We start from the raw sequence: 16,025 nt of genomic DNA, 5'->3' as shown, positions 1-16,025 counted from the left end.
TGGACAGAATAAATGAATGTGTAGAATGTGTGTGTCCAGTCCTAAGCCTTGTTAGTATTACTTCCGTGTGTCGTGATTTTGACAGTGGCGGCCAATAACCTAGTTGCGGCTTAATAGCATGGAGTTTATTATCTGTTTGTTTATCCCACATGTTCTGCCAATACTCCCTGAGCTTTCGTTTTATAAAAGGTTTTAAGTCAAGTGCAGGGACTGGTGTTGGTGCATTGGCAGTAGTGACATTGGCGCAAGCAGCCAGATTGTCGGCCAAAACGTTCCCTTGTATTTCACGGTGCCCTGGAACCCAGCAGACAACGACATGCTGTTTTGATGCGTAGAGTGTGCACAGAAGTGAGTAGAGTGACACCAGCACGGGGTTCTTGTGTTTTTTAGGAGTTTTCAGGGCTTTGACCACGCTTAGGGAATCTGTGTATATTACCGCCTTTTGTAATTTTATCTGTTTAATGTGTTTTACGACCGCCAGTATTGCGTAAGCTTCTCCTGTGAAAATGCTTGCATTGGGATGAAGAACGCCGGCCTCAGAAAAGGATTGGCCTATTGCTGCATATGACACAGAAGTGTTTGACTTTGACGCATCAGTAAAGAACTCAGGGCATGTGTATTTATGTTGCAGTTCTAAAAAGTATGTATGTATGTGTGCAAGTGGTGCGTGCTTTGTGACATCAACAAAAGAAACATTACAGTCTATAAGCTGCCACTGCCACGGTGGCAGATATGTTGCAGGAGCCATCAAACTGGGTTCAAGAAGAGGCACACCTGTTCCTTCGGCCAAGCTCCTTACACGCAGCGCGTAGGGCTGCCTAAACGAAGGTCGGTTCTCGAACAAGCCAGAACAAGACAAATCATTAATTGTGAAATGGGAAGGATGTTTCTTGTCTGCCTTCACCTTCAAAAAGTACAAAAAGGACAGGGAACATCTTTGTAGGTGGAGCGACCATTCATTCGAATCCACGTACAGGCTCTCCACAGGGCTGGTGCGGAAAGCACCCGTAGAGAGGCGAATGCCTAGATGGTGGACAGGGTCGAGAATTTTCAAGGCTGATGGTGTTGCCGACTGGTAGACTATAGCACCGTAATCTAGGCGCGTGCGTACGAGGCTTTTATATAAGTTAATTAAACATTTCCTGTCACTTCCCCATGTAGTGTGTGACAATACTTTCAAAATGTTCATTGTTTTTAAGCACCTGTCTCTTAAATACTTGATGTGTGGGATGAAAGTTAGCTTAGTGTCTAATATGAGACCGAGAAACTTGTGCTCGGTCTTCACTGACAGAGGTTGACCATGCAGGTCAATGTCGGGGTCAGGATGGAGGCCCCTCTTTCGGCTGAACAAGACACAAGTGCTCTTTTGCGCGTTGAGTATAAAACCATTCTCGTTTGCCCATTGAGATACCTTGTTCAACCCTAGTTGAACTTGACGTTGGCACATTGAGATGTTGCAAGATTTGTAACCAATCTGCACATCATCGACATATATGCAGTAAAAAATATTTCGTGGGAGAGACAGGTGCAAGGAATTCATTTTAACTATGAAAAGTGTACAGCTCAATACACCTCCTTGTGGCACTCCTGTTTCTTGGACAAATACTCGAGATAAGACAGTGCCAACTTGGACACGGAATGTACGGTTGGACAGGTAGCTTTCGATAACTGTCAGCATTCTACCCCGCACACCTAAATGTGACAGGTCTCGCAATATGCCGAAGCGCCATGCAGTGTCATATGCCTTTTCCATATCGAGAAACACAGAAAGAAAAAATTGCTTATGAACAAAAGCGTCGCGAATTTGTGCCTCGATACGGACTAGGTGGTCAGTGGTGGACCGAGCCTCTCGGAACCCACACTGGTATGGGTCAAGTAGGCCACTAATTTCAAGGAAGTGCATCAGGCGCCTGTTAATCATTTTTTCAAAGACTTTGCAAATACAGCTGGTTAATGCTATTGGCCTGTAGCTGGAAACTGAGGCCGGGTCCTTGCCTTGTTTTAGAATTGGGATAATGATAGCTTCCTTCCAGGCTGAGGGTAGCTCGCCAGAAGACCATATCGCATTATAGAGAGAGAGGAGAGCTTTCTGGGTTTCAGTGGGCAGGTGTTTCAACATTTCATATGCCACACGGTCCGGGCCTGGGGCAGATTTATTGCAGATGGCAAGTGAGGCCTGCAGTTCAGCAAAACAGAAAGGTTCGTTGTATGCCTCATGTGTTCTGGGCTTGCGCTCTAATCTCTGTTTTTCTATTGCGGTTTTGTATCGTCGGAACGCTTCACTATAGTGTGTTGAGCTGGAGACCTGTTCAAAGTGCGCTCCGAGAGTGTTTGCCTGGTCTTCCAAACTCTCCCCTTGTGTGTTCACTAGAGGAAGCGAATGTGCTTCTCGTCCTGCCACCTTGCCAACCATACTCCAGACTCTCGACTCATCTGTGTATGAGTTAATGCCCGATACGAATTTGTGCCAACTTTCTCTTCTCGCCTGCCGGCGCGTCCTCCTTGCTTGCGACTTGACGTTCTTAAAGTTTACAAGATTCTCGGCTGTGGGCGAGTCTCTAAGCAACCTCCATGCCTTATTTTGTTTTTTTCGAGCATCACGGCACTCATTATTCCACCATGGGACTCGTCGTTTGCTTGACGGTCCACATGTTTGGGGAATACATTTTGTTGCTGCATCAACCAAGAAAGCTGTGAAGTAGCATACAGCATCCTCTGTGCTCAATGTCGCCATGTCAGTCCAAGATAATAAAGTCATTTTTTGAAACTTTTCCCAATTGGCTTTGTCGGTGAGCCATTTGGGAACTTGTGCAGGACATGTATTTGCTATTGATGTGCTAATAACGATAGGAAAATGGTCACTACCATATGGATCATTAATGACTTCCCATTTAAGTAGAGGCAGGAGTGATGGGGATATTATGCTGAGGTCTATTGCTGAGTACGTATTGTTAGCGATGTTGTAGTATGTTGGCGCTTTCCGATTCAGAAGGCATGCACCGCAAGAAAAAAGAAGCCGTTCAATCAGGCGACCTCGAGCATCGCAGCGAGAGTCACCCCACAGATTGCTATGTGCATTGAAATCTCCCAGAAGAATATAAGGTTCTGGAAGTTCGTCTATGAGGGACTCGAATTCATGCTTTTCGAGACGGTGTTGTGGAGGTATGTATAGAGAGCAGATGGTGACGAGCTTATTCAATAGAACTGCTCGAACAGCCACCGCCTCAAGGGATGTTTGTAATGTTAGGTGTGTGCATGCAATCCCTTGATTGACTATAATGGCAACACCACCGGATGGCACAATGGCATCATTCCGGTCTTTCCGAAAGATAATGTAGTGACGTAAAAAGTTGGCGTGTTTCGGTTTCAGGTGTGTCTCTTGTACGCACAGCACTTTAGGTGTATGTTTGTGTAAAAGTTCCTGGATATCGTCGAGGTTTCTCAACAGTCCTCTGACGTTCCACTGTAGTATTTGTGTCATTTTAATTTAGTGTGGTGCTGTGCATACAGAGGTGTTGCGTTAGTTTACATGGCCTTTTGAGGGCCCTGTGATTCGAGGTTTTTCTTTTTTGGCGCGCTCCAAGGAGTTGCGCCTATCCTTCGGCGTCTGAGGCGCCGAAGGAGTGGGACTTGTATCCATCACTTCGTGTGAGGTGGTGGATGTTGCCTGCTGGGCAGGCACATTCACTGAACTTTCGGACCTGACTGCGCCTGCAGTGGTCCGAGGTTCAGCAGACACTAGGGTCTGCCGGCCCTGTTTGTCAGGGGGCGGAGCAGTACAGGCTGCTCCAGCCGGGGGCGCTGGTGGCACGACCGCGGCCACACACTGTGTGGCATTCGCGGGTGCCGAGGCATGTGGCGCGGCGCCCCGGCGCGTCACATCTGCAAAGGAGGGATAAAATGGGTTGTGTATTGCGAAGCGTTGGCGCGCTTCTTGGAATGTGAGATTAAATTTAACTTTAAGTTCTACTATTTGTTTCTCTTTTTTCCATGCGGGGCATGATCGTGAGTAGGCAGCGTGATCTCCTTCACAGTTCGAACAATGAGTTGTTTCTGAGGTGCAGTTGTCTGATGTGTGTTGAATGGATGCGCACTTTGCGCAAGTGGCACGCCCTCTGCAACTCTGCGATCCATGACCGAAACGTTGGCACTTGAAACATCGACGAGGGTTGGGAATGTATGGTCTTACACGAAGCTTACAATAGCCGGTTTCGATTGATTCTGGTAGGTCACTTGTTCCAAACGTAATTATTACGTGTTTTGTAGGGGTCAGTTTGTTGTTGCGTCTTATTGTTATTCGTTGGACTTTGACCACGTTCTGGTCCTGCCAACCTTCAAGCAGCTCACTTTCAGAAAGCTCAGTAAGATCATCATCAGAAATTACGCCACGGACAGTGTTCATGGACCTGTGTGGGCCCACCGAAACAGGGGTTTCCCCAAAGGCCACAAGCTTAGACAGCTTTTCATACTGAGCTTTGTCACGAACCTCCAGAAGAAGATCGCCACTTCCCATCTTTGTTACTTTGTAACCTGGGCCTATTGCTTCTGTGAGAGTTTTGGAGACGAGAAAAGGTGAAATAGCTCGGACTGTCTTCTTTTCGTTTTGACTGTGAATTACATGGTACTTTGGGAATGTGGGCTTTGGTGTGTTAGGCAAGAAAGTATCTTCGGTGCGCCACCTTTTTAGGGAGCGATCAGGAAGGGGGGGGAAAGATTTTGCCATAAAATACAATAAAGTTCGGCGGCGATGGTGGCCACCCACCACCGAGCCCAACAAGGGGACGCTACAAGGTTGACTAGTGAACACTTGGAGACGCCAGCCATGCATCGCCGCTATAACCGAATATAACTACCCAAGGTTGGGTAACTACACAGGGTTAACCCTCGCCGCCAGGAAATTCGGAAGTAAACGGAAAAGAGAAGATGACAGGACAGATAAAAAGTGAGAGATAAAGACGAAGATGTAGGAAGAGAGAGATAGGAAAAGGCGACTGCCGATTTCCCCTGGGTGGGTCAGCCCAGGGGTGCCGTCTACGTGAAGCCGGGGCCAAAGGGGTGTGTTGCCTCTGCCGGGGGGCCTTAACGGTCCAATCACCCAGCGTCAGCTCAACCCCCAGGATCCCCTTTTCCCCGGACACGGCAAAGCCACGCACGGCTAGGCGTGGGAGGGAGTAGAAACTCCCCCGTTAGCTCGGGTCCGTGGTGTCGCTACACACCAAACGCCTACTTGTGCAGGCGCCCCTGCGGGGTTTGGCGCCAAGCTACAGACTCACACCCCTTCAATCTCCTCTCAATCTATCGCAACCCTCTTGCCTCGCCTCAGCTTGCACCTTACTGCGTTCAGTGGCCCCGATTGAGCAATCGATGACTGCCGATGGGGCACTGCCAGAGCCGTGGACCCCCACCGAATTTCGTTTCAGCGCAACAGGGTAGTGCTATGCACAGTGGGAACGGACAGTGCCAGGACGCTACGTATCCCCAAGAGGTGAGAGCGTGGATACGCTCCGAAGATCTGAAGACGCAGCGAAGGCCATCCAGCGGCTTGAGGAGGCTTTGGCGAAGCAACGGAGAAAATGACGAGAACCGGCGCATTCAGCATGGTATATGGCCGATGGCGGAAGAGGTGCCGACGACCCGTCCAACGGGCGCGGAGGCACCCGAGTAACTGTCGCCAAGTGGGAGCACAACATCCTCGAGGTCTAGGCTCTGAGATTATCGGACTGTAATAGCCGTAATCTTAAGATAGGGAACATCCGTGCCCTGCGAGGCCTGGGACTTCCTACACGCCGGATGTATAAATAAATGTCTGTCTCTCTGTCTCTCTCTTTCTCTCTCTCTCGTGCGAGAGCCTTCCCCCGTTCTCCTAACTCTATTACAATAAAGTTTCTCTCCTCCTCTTCCTCCTCCTCGGGGTCATGTCATGTGAACTCAGCAGAAGCGTCATGCGCGACGCTTCTGGAAACGCGGCAATCCGCTATCGACTCTGACTTTTGCACCAGTGACGCAAACAATAGTGACGCTGCTTGAGCCACAAAACCACCCTCCCATAGAGTCACTGGTGTTCCTGTGCAGGCTGTTGGGACGCAACTTAAGCTTTTTCTTCGCATCATTTGCGCTATTTTCAGTACGGAACGCGTAACCACCTCATGCACGCATTTACAAACACTTAAAGAGGAAGCAATATGCAAATGAGAGAGAGAGAGAGAGAGAGAGAGAGAGAGAGAGAGAGAGAGAGAGAGAGAGAGAGAGAGAGAGAGAGAGCTCCGCTAACGTGAAACATGGCAAGCGGTGACGCATGCAGGAAGTAAGCCGGCGTTTCCCTCAGCAAACAATTAGCTCCTTAAACTGCTTTACCCCACACTGGTCCAATAACGCACCTCCACTTTGCGGATATGTTTCAAGAAGTGGTCTCTCAAATAGATGACTTGAACGTAGATGCCTGCACATTTGTGTATCTGGTTTTAGATAACGCACCTGAACGCCTTGGTAAACTTCGTCGGGGATTCCGACAGCGCTACTCAGCCGAACAACGTTTTAGGCAATATGCCACGAACCTTTAACTCATATATTACGGACTGGTAGCGTGTAGTAGAATTTAACCAATTTTCGTGGCCCCATACCCGAGCACGATGGACCGTGACCATGACTTCACACGTCAATTCATGGTTTGATAGATATGTGAGGTTTAAGGTCCCAAAACCACCATATGAGTATAAGAAACGCCGTAGTTGAGGGCTCCAGAGATTTCGACCACCTGGGGGTTCTTCAACGCACACACAAATCTGAGCACACGGGCCCACAGCATTTTCGCCTCCATCGAAAATGCAGCCGCCGCAGCCGGGATTCAATCCCGCGATCTGCGGGTCAGCAGCCGAGTACCTTAGCCACTAGACCACCGCGGCGGGGCGACTTGACACGCCGTGTTCGCTTGTTGTCCGCTTTCGCGCTCTCAAGAAATCTTCATTGATAAGTTCTACGCAAATTCTGCATACACACCATACTCTTTAGCGAAATGGCGACAACTGGACATTGAGGCAGGGACGCGCAAACACTGCGGGCTGCGCTGCTGCGCGGACATTCACCACCTATACTGTAGCAGTGTTTCGCATTTGATAAAAGTCAAACGGCCATACAAGCTTTGCAGTCCACGAATTATCGTGAAACGCACCTTACGGACCCGGACATGCCGTTATTATTTGCGCAATATGGAAGTCAGAGCGGCCTGATTGGAGTGGTTTAGGGGGTCCGACAAACAACAGTATGCTGACCGCATGCCACCTCAGTACTAGTGATGGCGAATACAGAAGTGCAAAACCTACGACGCCATGAACTAGTGTAGTTTGAAAGTCCCGCTTATCCCCACAGAGGTCATGCGCCTACCCCTACCCCCCCCCTTTTTTTTCTTTTTTTTTTCAATACAAGTCCTTTGATTTATCCATATATTGCGGTGCAGAAGATATGGGTTCAAGGTTACACCAAGTGATTTAAAGCATTCAAATAACGCACTTTAGCTTGTATACAGAAAATGTGCGGACTATACCACCCCTGAATCGTTGTCACTTGGTCACGCGGCTCTATTCACGATTTTCCTGCGCCGATGAAATTGCGCGCACCCGCTTCCACCCTTCATCTTCTTTACTGACAAAACACAGACATCCCATTCCCGTACACTCTGATCAAATTAAATTCGTGGGTTCTGCTTGCCAAGATCCCGATGTTATTGTGAGGCAAACCGTAGATGAAAACGCCGGTCAAATTTCGGCATATACCGGGGTTAATTAACAAAATGTAAGTACATGGGCATCTTTTTGTATTTCGACAAAGGAAGTGAGAAAAGGACATTGCGGTATGTCGCGACCTGGACCCCTGAAGCATAGCTGTTATAAAAAATAGAAGAGGGTTGAAGAAGTCAAAATAGAGGAAAGAAAGAAAATGAAAGGAAAAGAAGGGAAAATGAATAGTGGATAGAAATAATCAAGAAAAAGAAATGTGCGAGAAAAATGAAGGTAAGGAGAAAAGGGGGAATCGACTATTGTCTGCGAAACCACGTCTCTTGATACAACCAAAACGTGGCCAATGTAATTGAAGCTGGACTTCGCGTGCTTAATCAGCAGGCGTAACCCTATAGACGTCGCGTAATCCAATATAAAATTACTGCGCGGTCCTGTAGTGACCAAGGTGATAGATGCGATCCCGGCCCCATTATATCAGGTAGTGAGGAATGCAAAAACGTTTGTGTGCCTAAATTGTGGTGTACAATGAGAAACCCCGGGAGATCCAAATCGATTCGAGTTCCTCCACTTACAGAGCGGCCCGTCGCACGTCGATACGATATCAGTGGCGCCAGGCGAACGGGTAAATACGGAAAATCGCTTCGTACGAGGCAGAGGCGCTCGCTTTTTTGTTTTGCGCCTTCCTGCCGACGCGTGTCGCAAGCTGGCACGTGATGCCCTTAGGCCAGCTCACGTGCGACAACGAATGCAGCGCAAGCTGCGCGCATCGACAGACGCTGCGCTCTCCGTATAATCTTATGCACACATCGCAATTCCGAAATTCCGGCGACGAACCCCACTTAGCAGCCATCATTTCCAGCTGCTTTTGGTCAACCCTTGTAAAGATCATAGGTCGGCAAGAAATGTGGAGCTCACTCACACTCACTCGTGAAATAGTATAGTTACCCCTTTGTACTCGCTCGGACACAAAGTCACCAAAATGTTCATCAAACAGGACTCTTTTTTTTTTTTTTTGCAGCGAGAGCCGTTACAAGATTAAAACTCGGGTGACGCGCTGCCGTTGTTGTCCGCCGCCGCCACCGGTGTCTGTAACCACAACGCACGAAATTAAAAAAAAAACTAGCACCAATGGCACAGTGAGGCTCGAACCCCGGTCCGCTGGTTGCAGCCCAGTATTCTACCACTGAGCCACGCCGGGCAAACACGCCTTTGACAGGCTTGGTGTCGGGAAAGCAATAGCGTTAATACGACTTGTAAAGCTATTTAAAACAGCGAAAGAACAACCAGTCGTCGCAAAGTGCGAATAGCGTAACGAACGGGTCGCTCTGATGCTCCGACACATTACAAAAGCTTGTTGTTGTTCGCCTATTTACTGTGGCGCATACCCACTTCAGGCATAACTCCTCATCTTCGCCAGCCACTGCATGAACAATTGGCACAGAATTCCTCGCAATAGTTTAGAGGATACCACGCTTCTCAGAAGAATGACGAAGGCTAGCATAGCGAATACGGGCCTACTACCCCCAAAAAAAAAATTTATTATGAATGCCGTAGTGGGTATTAAGCAAGTGTGCTTGCAGCAGTTACCCAATGAGTGTTTAGAAAAGGCTCTGAAAGGCCGCTCTTCTAACTTTCGCTGTGATAGGCCTGTGACAACCGGGCTAGGACTCAATCTCACCGTAACATTACTCAGTCCGCCGTCTTGGAACCGCAGTTACGGCATTCTGCTGCTGACCCGGAGGTCACGGGTTCGATTCCGGCCGCATTTCAATGGATGCTAAAATGTAAAGGCCCCTGTACTGTGCAATGCCAGTGCACGTTAAAGAACACCAGGTGGTCGAAATTTCCGAAGCCCTCTACAGCGTCTCTTATAATGATGTCGGGGTTTCGGTATGTAGAAAGTCCACGAGTTATTTTCATCACTCGGACTCACGGTTCGCGATCTGAGTCTGAGTGAGTCCGAGTTAATTTAAACCACGAACGAGTTTGCCGACGCGTGCCTGCTGGAATGAACCTTGGATATAAAAGGATCAGAATGTCGGACACCATAACACACACGATTTCTTTCGTCTACGTCACACAGTCCCCCATTCCAAAGCATCTCCTCTACACCCGCCACCTTATGCAAGGAGAGCGGGACGCCCACTCCCCTGTTAACACTGAAATAAAGAAAGATAAGCAAAGGGCCTTGCGTATTCTTCTCCTATACGAGCCGGACAACGCGGTTATGGGCAAGCAACGTATACTATACCTGCTGCATGTCACGCACGGAGACGGACTTTCGCACGTGAGCGACCGCAAGGCGATCACGCGCCGGTTACACAACTCGCACAGAAAGGCAAAGGCGAGAGATTGTCCGTATTTACCCATTAGCGCGCGTGCCGCTGATATAGCAACAGCAGGGAGAGCACTTTTAAGTATACGCAGAAGAGCCGTCGAGAGCGCTGCCGACGCCACTCGAGGTGAACGCTCCGCGCTTGTTTGCACACCGCGACGCTTTCTCTATCTCAGAAAAACGACGCCGCGGTCGCAGTGAGAAAAAGAAAAGAAAGCCGGACATGCATGGAATGACCCAGCCCTCAAATAAATGCACGCACGAGAGCCACTGGGAGGCATAGGAATGGACGACATCGGCGTATGCGACGCGTAAAAGCGAACTCCGAAGGTCAACACATGCACGGTGTATTTTGCTTACGCAATGCTCAACACACAACAGTTCAAGCTGCTTCTTTCCGAGACTGAATTCTGTGGTTTGACGTGCCATATTCTATTGTTGCGCCCGACATAAATGACACCTAACAGACAAAGAGAGAGAGAGAGATAAATAGAGAGAAAAGGCAGGGAGGATAACCAAGCTTGGCTCGGTTGGCTACCCTACACTTGGGGTGGGGGAAAAGGAGAATAATAGAACGGAAAGAGCTACAAAAGAAGAGTCCGTAGTGTAGTGGTTATAACAGACAAAAAAGCCAAGGAAAGTATAGGGGAGGTCAGTTGTAGAGACTATTTTCCCTGGCTTTGTTATCTGTTAGCTGCCGTTTTATGTCGGGCGTAACACAGAAAAACGAACCTTCCATATTCGCCCTCTTTGGCTCAAAATTTTTGGGGGGTTTCACAAGCTACGAGCGCGACATGATTATGCTGCACGCCGTATAGCAAACGTCTCCGGAAAGTACGACCACTTGCGCGCCACTAAATTTAAGTACGCGCACCTCCAGCATTTCGCTTTCGTCGAAATTCGACCACCATGACCGGGATCGAAACCACGACCTCCGATTCAACGGCCGAGCATCATTGAACACAACGGCAACAGCTGGTTTAACGTGCTTGTAAGCGCCACAAAATTGTGAGGTTTGTTTATTTGATCGATTAATTCTTTAACTGACCCCGCCGCGGTGGTCTATAGTGGCTAAAGTACTCACATGCTGGCCCGCAGGTCGCGGGATCGAATCCCGGCCGCGGCGGCTGCATTTCCGATGGAGGCGGAAATGTTGTAGGCCCGTGTACTCAGATTTGGGTGCACGTTAAAAAAAAACCCAGGTGGTCGAAATTTCCGGAGCCCTTCACTACGGCGTCTCCCATAATCATAGCGTGGTTTTGGGACGTTAAACCCCAAAAATCAATCAAAATCAAATTAATTATTCAACCGAATATTTGAATTTGTAATTGGTCCATTATTTTAGTGCTCGTTTGTAGTGGAACCAAGTCGAATTCAGAAATTAGACTTCGCCATATTGCGGGACTCCGGATTTTGTACCGCCTTAGCTTCTTAAATAACAGTACACGGATGTTCACTGCATTGTATCTTGAATTTCAATGCATTTCGATGGAGGCGAAAACAGCTGAGGCGCGTCAGCTTATATAGATTTAGGCTGGCGGTTGAAAAACCCCAGGTGGTCGCAATTTGCAGAGGCCAATTTCCACTACGGCGTCTATGGTGATTTTGGAACTTCAAACGCTAGCAATTATTATTATTATTATTATTATTATTATTATTATTATTATTATTATATTGTGGCATCACCCTGAAAAAAAGCGCTATGCCCCGTCGAAGGTCGCGATCAGAATACAAACGTAACACGTCACACGCAATAGCCGTGAAAGATTGCGTAAAATTGCCCGCGGCAGCGAACATCGCCAACTAACCGGGTTCGATCGTTTAATGGCTCCACGAGGTCGTGTTATAGGGTATCTGCTTGGCCGGTTGTCCCCCTCTCTTCTCTTCTTTTTTCTTCTTTACTTTATGACCGAGGTAAAGCCAGCAAATATCTACGGACGCCCATAATGGCCTAAAGCAGTCTGTATAATCGCAGCGCTGCCGAAATAAGCGTCGTAATACAAAAATAAATATGCAGTAATGACCGGAATATAACACGCGACTTTGATCGCAAATTAGGGGGCGTCAAGCTCAATTGACCTATACAAGACTGAAACGAAGGTCTATGTCCACTGATGCTTCTTTCGTCTCCCGATGTGATACAAAGCAATACTTCTGTCGTATCGCGCGGCGCGAAATCATCCTTGCACTTATAAATTGAAGCTCTTCAATAACACAATAATCTTATGCAATAGAACGCCATATATCACCACCGCTTATTTTGAAGCTGCTCTGTCTTTCTTTTTCGATCATATTATAGTTGACATCAAACGAAAGTAATGGACTTCTGGGCTGGCCACTCCAGTCTCATTTTCAATGTAGGCGAAAATGGTCGAGGCCCGTGAACTTAAGATTTAGGTGCACGTTAAAGAAACACGCGTAGTTAAAATTTCCGGAGCCCTTAACAACGGCGTATATCATAATTAAATAGTCGTTGTGGGCCGTTAAACCCGACCAATTATTAAAATAAACCAACGCTCCCCTTTCCGCAAGCCGTGACGCAGCACCGGACCCCCCCCCCCTCCCCACTCTTATAAGATAAAATCCTGCCGAGAATCATGCAAATAACATTCTTCGTCAACGACACTATCTGGGGAAATAGGCACAAGGCCGCGTGTGAGATTTATTCGCAAAACAACATACTATACTGCCGTTATCGTAGCACTAGGCGAGTCACAGCGGCGATAAGAAAGAAGGAAAAGATGAGCTGGTGAAGAGGCAGCGGTTGCGAAGGGACTCATTTCGTTGTCGCCTCACTTCAGGAGATGTTCACTCATGACGGATGTGAAGAGAACCAGCGGGTCAATGAGTGCCGTCGATTGCGTCACCAAGTGGGGCACCGGATCTGGCGAAGTCCAGGAGGGCGAACGCTTGCCAAGATCAGCCACTACAACTGCTGACCCCTCCTCTTCTTCTCTTTCCCGGATGCAACGATATCGCAGAAATATCAACTCCCGTCTTTCCTCCTCTCCACCGCGTTATCGGCCGCGCGCCTCTCCAGTGGCAAAGATCTCATCTAAAGAAGCACGCATTACCAGCGGTTGCTCTAAACGAAATGAAAAACCTAAAGAAATAAAGGGGTATTACTAAAACTGAAACCGAAAGTTGACCCACATTGTGCTCTTACACTGGGTCAATCGCTTCGCGACTGCTTCATGATGGAGTCATGCTATATCATTATCATTATTTTATTGTTATGAGTGAGTCGAATTGTGCCATAACTCGTCACGCGACAAAATACCCCGAATGATCTGTTCGCACGGCACATATGTGAAGCGACTGCGACTCACTCAACGAGAGAGTGAATGACAACACGTCATCGCTCACTGATCTTATCTGACACGGGTGAATCACTAATTGTTTAACATCGTATGCGCACGTGACTCAGGCCCGATAAGAATCAAGCGCGCCGCAGCGCGTTCCACTGCGTCGTCATTACACGCGCGCGTTATCAGCGCTGATAGATAAGATAAGCTAAACATAAAAAAGCTGGATGGTCAGACCAACAAAAAACCTTCTGTGAAACTGTATAAACATGTATACGCCGCAAAAAAAAAGTGCAATTTGATGTCCAGGGTATATACACGGTTCACACACACACACAGAGATAAAGAAAGACAGAGATAAAGAAAGAAAGAAGAAAACGATACAACCACACTCGTGTGCACAGTCCCCTCATTTCCCCATCTTTATGTTCCTTATTGTTCTGTTTTCTTCCCACTTTGCTGCGTTTTCCACGATGTCACAGTTTTGGCACTAACACCGCGACGCGTTAACCGCAACCGATGCGGCTTGAATTCTAAACCCGTTGCGGCTGCTTCAAATTAAAGTGTCCGAAGAGGTTATTCGGAAGATGGCGTCGTGACTTTCACTCAAAACAGAAAAAAAAAACATTTATCATCGAGAGCTGAACAAATAAAAGGTAAGAAAGTGTGTCGATGCGGGCTCGCTTGTATACTCACTGAAACTTGAAAACAGCTCACAAATAATAAGCGGCCTCTCTGGTCGTTGCCGTTCCGTGTCTCATCACAGCGCTGTTTTTTTTTTTTTTCATGTTTCGGCAAAATAAAAAAGAAAAGAAAGAAAGGTACCGGTATACGTGACTCGCTCGAGGTATAAGGCAGACGAAGACCCACCTCGTATCGGAAAAGGTTTCAGGCTGTCGCTGATCTTGCGGATCCGAGGTGTAGGCGAAGTGCGTCCCATATCCCGAAGTCGTACACCTTCCTCAAGCTTGCTTCGAAGAATGCCGATAGGAAAAAAACGCGGCACCAACACCACCGCACAAAAAGCACACCGCCGAAGAGCTCACACCACAAAGTGACCAACGAGGAGGAAGAAGAAGACTTCTTTAAGAACTCCGTTCGCGTGCGCGCGGCCGAACGAAGCAGAGGAAGAGACGCCGACTGACGATGACGAATGAAGAACGCGAACTGTACCGTATCACGCGCACCAAAAAGCGACAAGAAAAGAGACAATCACCCAGGGCTTGTCGAACTGGCCGATGATTCACACACTCCCAGTCACGCTTATCTCCCGGTCAAATTTCGGCGAAGAAAATCCGTCGAAGAACAGAAACCACGACGCAGCAATGTGCCGTGTCACGTGACGAAAAACCACCCCAACTCCGTGGCAGTCGGTTTTTTACGTGTCCGGAAAACTCCGCAGCATGTTTCAGTACTATCGAAGGAGCGGACCGCGCTATAGCTTCGATGCGACGAGGGTCAGCGGCAGTACTGCTTGCGCTGCAAGAAAGCCGGCCAATTTATACACCGAGCGACGGTGTTTTTTTCTTTTTTTTTTTCGACACGTTCGAAGTGGAGACGATGCTTCGCTGCCCCCTATCGCGTGCGCGGTGGTTCGCACCGGAGACTCTGAGCGCGTTATGTATCGGATGAAGAAGAAGAAGACACTACTGGCGGCTTCCGAGATTCTAGCGTCGGCGACTGGAAGAGAGAAAGAAGCAAATCGGAGCAAAGTCCGCGACGATGATGAAGTCGTTGCGCTGCCGCCAGGCAACGGTAGCGTCGCCTTTCACCCTCTCCTTGGGAGAGAGTGGTTTGTTCTGGGGCTGCATATCTGCACGTGAGCGGCGATGCGTCTCTCGCCGTCCATCCAACTCTCACAAGACTCACAACGCGCGAGCGGAGGCCAAGGTTGAGAACGAGAGAGAGAGAGAGAAAGGGAGTTGTGTGCGGCCGTGAGCGAGCGGCGCAGGCGGTCAGCCTCCGTCATGCGTACGCAGATGATAAAAATACGACGAAGGAAGGAGAGACTGCGCAAATCAGGCGCGGTGGCTATCGCTTGAACTTTCGCGAAGGACGAGATATAAGACATGCAGGCCAAGACAACGTGTAACGATTCTATGAATGTTTCGGCATCTATCACACACACACACACGAGACGAGCAGCGAGTCACAACCGACGAAGACAGCCGTTGTCTGGTGTTGTGCGCTAGATGCTGAAGTGGGACCAGCGTGCTCAAACTTACGTGGATTCTATGAATGGTTTACATTGATGTCATCATCGGCCACCACCTTACGGCACGAGAGCGTCGAACAACACGATTAAAGTGTCTCGCAGCGAGATCACAGTGATCTGTTGAAAAACTGTCACCGCGTGAAGTATATACTAGCAGATATATGCTTACTAATATTGTGTCCTGTCGTCCCCCTGGCGACTTATGTTTGAGCACTCGCACCGCGAGAAGCTGCATCCGTGAGGGCACGGAAAACCTGTCTATTCAAAAGTTATATACTCATATTATCATCATTCGTCAATTACCCCAGTGGTATCACATTTTGCATCACAACATTCGGTGTGCCGTGAAAGGACGGTGATAAGAAATGCATGGAATTCTGAGACGAAAAATATTTCGTTATACGCACCAGAATTTCCTCCGAAAAAGCACACTCGAG

The 16,025-nt window shown here is 48.3% G+C and overlaps 1 protein-coding gene across 3 annotated transcripts in view; it reads right to left on the bottom strand.

The window, feature by feature from the left end:
- Pfrx (6-phosphofructo-2-kinase/fructose-2,6-biphosphatase) overlaps window positions 1-16,025 on the bottom strand; it is a 127,498-nt gene that overhangs the window by 85,952 nt on the left and 25,521 nt on the right. Inside the window, exon 1 of one of the 3 annotated variants that reach the window (XM_037415447.2) lies at window positions 14,244-15,048. The exons of the other annotated variants lie outside the window; for them this stretch is intronic. Within the exon in view, the coding sequence (XP_037271344.1) occupies window positions 14,244-14,313 (70 nt within the window). The 5' untranslated portion in view covers window positions 14,314-15,048. Of the gene's footprint in view, window positions 1-14,243; window positions 15,049-16,025 lie in introns of those variants that run through there. 3 annotated transcript variants of the gene reach the window in all.

This window comes from Rhipicephalus microplus, chromosome 9, assembly GCF_043290135.1.
Source record: "Rhipicephalus microplus isolate Deutch F79 chromosome 9, USDA_Rmic, whole genome shotgun sequence".
Taxonomy (NCBI): Eukaryota; Metazoa; Arthropoda; class Arachnida; order Ixodida; family Ixodidae; genus Rhipicephalus; species Rhipicephalus microplus.
This window is presented reverse-complemented; position numbering and strand designations above follow the sequence as displayed.